The sequence below is a fragment of the Sardina pilchardus genome, chromosome 2, assembly GCF_963854185.1.
Source record: "Sardina pilchardus chromosome 2, fSarPil1.1, whole genome shotgun sequence".
Taxonomy (NCBI): Eukaryota; Metazoa; Chordata; class Actinopteri; order Clupeiformes; family Clupeidae; genus Sardina; species Sardina pilchardus.
In genome coordinates this window covers 45,069,077-45,071,576 of record NC_084995.1, presented here as the reverse complement: position 1 = coordinate 45,071,576, position 2,500 = coordinate 45,069,077, and the positions used below count along the sequence as shown (strand labels likewise).

The following is a 2,500-nucleotide window of genomic DNA, read 5'->3' as shown; positions in this document are numbered from 1 at the left end:
TGGTTATTTTATAAGGGCGGTAAAATCTGTTTCCCATTGTACTCTGTCCTATAACTGTAGTTAATTTGATCAGCATTGTACTCTGTCCGATAACTGGTTATTTTTGTCAGTCTGACACCCACGATGTTGAGCTGCATCTTTTCCCGCTCCTCACACACTCGTTAGCATGCTAGCAATAGAGTGCGTCAGTGAAAATGTCTCATTGTCCTGGCAACGCAATTTCCAGTTCTAAACAAATGAGCTGCAAATGGCATTTTCCATTGCCTCACCGTGTTGTTTCTTTCAAAATGAAAATAAATGCATTTTAAGCAGTGAAAATCACTACCACGTCGAGACGTTTATGTATTCTTCTGGTGTACTAAAAGGAGAAGTTCATGCTAGCATGAAAAACAAAGTTTATAATGTAACGGCAAACTGGGCTAATCTATGATTACATAAAAAGTTAGCTAATGTCAACCGATGTCAGCTCGTAAATTAATTCGCGCAAAAAACGTTCCTTTTTCTGTAAAACTTCAAATCATCTGGCATAGGATTTCACGTTGTGAATTTGGTTTGTTTAGAACAGAAATTCGGTTGTTATGGAGACGTGAAATGACACTTACGCACTCTATAGTGGCGGGCTGTAAGTCCTGTGTGACCTCACCTGACCTCGTCTGACCCCTCCCCTTTCTGACCCCTCCCCATTCGGACCCCTCCCCTTTCTGACCCCTCCCCTTTCTGACCCCTCCCCTTTCTGCTCCTCCAGTGGACAGAGTTCACCGACCGGACGCTGGCCCGCTGCCCCCACTGCAGAAAAGTGTACGTCCCTTTTGCTCTCACACACACACACACACACTTTTGCTTTCTTCCTCCGTCTCTCTCCACCTCCCAGTCGTTCTCTTTCACATTTGCCCATAGGTGGAAATACCTCATTTCTGCACTTAAAGGAACACTCCACCATTTTTTTACTTTATACAGATAGCGCTTAGCTAGCCCAGTTCATTCATTCGGATCCAACAACGTGGAGGTGTTTTGTCGCTTCTAACTTCATCTCTGAGTGAATGAACTGGGCTAGCTAAATGGCGTTCACTAACTTCATCTCTGAGTGAATGAACTGGGCTAGCTAAATGGCGTTCACTAACTTCATCTCTGAGGGAATGAACTGGGCTAGCTAAGTGGCGTTCACTAACTTCATCTCTGAGGGAATGAACTGGGCTAGCTAAATGGCGTTCACTAACTTCATCTCTGAGTGAATGAACTGGGCTAGCTAAGTGGCGTTCACTAACTTCATCTCTGAGGGAATGAACTGGGCTAGCTAAATGGCGTTCACTAACTTCATCTCTGAGGGAATGAACTGGGCTAGCTAAGTGGCGTTCACTAACGGAATTTGGGAGGAGCATGACGGAATTTGCCACGCCTCCTTCTTCAATCAGTCAGGCTACTTATTTGCAGTCTACCTGCTGAAGCTTCAGCAACGGCGTTACTCCGCTCGCAACCCACCACCTCCCCTTTCACCTCCCGTCTTCCATAGGTAAAGAATAAAGGGGTGCATGGCGGAATCCTGCCCGACTCCTGCCTGCGCAGTCGACTCCGGTGTGATTCCGCAAAGCACTTCAGGACCCTGGCCAGAGACTTCGCCAAACATGCTCTTCTATTATGCTTTTATGTCTTTCTGCAAATTTCAGAGTGTGAATTAGTGAAATGCTATCAAGGTGGTGCCGTGCTCGCACTGAAACATGAGAGGTACTGTATGTATCAACTCGTCTTAGTTAAGGGAATGATGTAGTTTAATATGAAGAAACGGTGGAGTGTTCCTTTAAGTAGAATAAATAGCGCATGCTTTTGACTTTTACATGGTCCAGGGTGAACCATTGTTTTTCTTCATGGTAGGAAAACTCTCTCTCCTCTCTCTTCATCTGTCCATCTCTCTCTCCTCCTCTCTCTTCATCTGTCCATCTCTCTCTCCTCCTCTCTCTCTTCATCTGTCCATCTCTTTCTCCTCCTCTCTCTTCATCTGTCCATCTCTCTCTCCTCCTCTCTCTCGTCGTCTGTCCATCTCTTTCTCCTCCTCTCTCTTCATCTGTCCATCTCTCTCCTCCTCTCTCGTCATCTGTCTATCTCTCTCTCCTCCTCTCTCTCGTCATCTGTCCATCTCTTTCTCCTCCTCTCTCTCGCCATCTGTCCATCTCTCTCTCCTCCTCTCTCATCATCTGTCCATCTCTCTCTCCTCCTCTCTCTCGTCATCTGTCCATCTCTCTCTCCTCCTCTCTCTCGCCATCTGTCCATCTCTCTCTCCTCCTCTCCCTGCATCTGTCCATCAGCAGAACCCAATCAGAGCTGAGGAAAGTGGGCTCTAGTTTCATGACTTTGGTATTTCCCCTTCCTGTTCCTGCAGCTCTTCGATTGGCCAGAGGTACCCTAGGAGGCGGAGTCTGTGGTGTTTCCTGCTCTGCTTGCTCTTCAGCATCTCAACTGCTGGATTGATAGTGAGTGCACACACACACACACACACACACACACA

At 46.7% G+C, this 2,500-nt stretch overlaps 1 protein-coding gene across 1 annotated transcript in view; it reads left to right on the top strand.

Moving 5' to 3' along the window:
* The window catches only part of pip4p1a (phosphatidylinositol-4,5-bisphosphate 4-phosphatase 1a), a 16,031-nt gene that overhangs the window by 12,769 nt on the left and 762 nt on the right, over positions 1-2,500 (top strand). The window contains exons 5-6 of the mRNA XM_062515637.1: positions 746-798; positions 2,375-2,465. Of these exons, the coding sequence (XP_062371621.1) occupies positions 746-798; positions 2,375-2,465 (144 nt within the window). The remainder of the gene's footprint in view (positions 1-745; positions 799-2,374; positions 2,466-2,500) is intronic.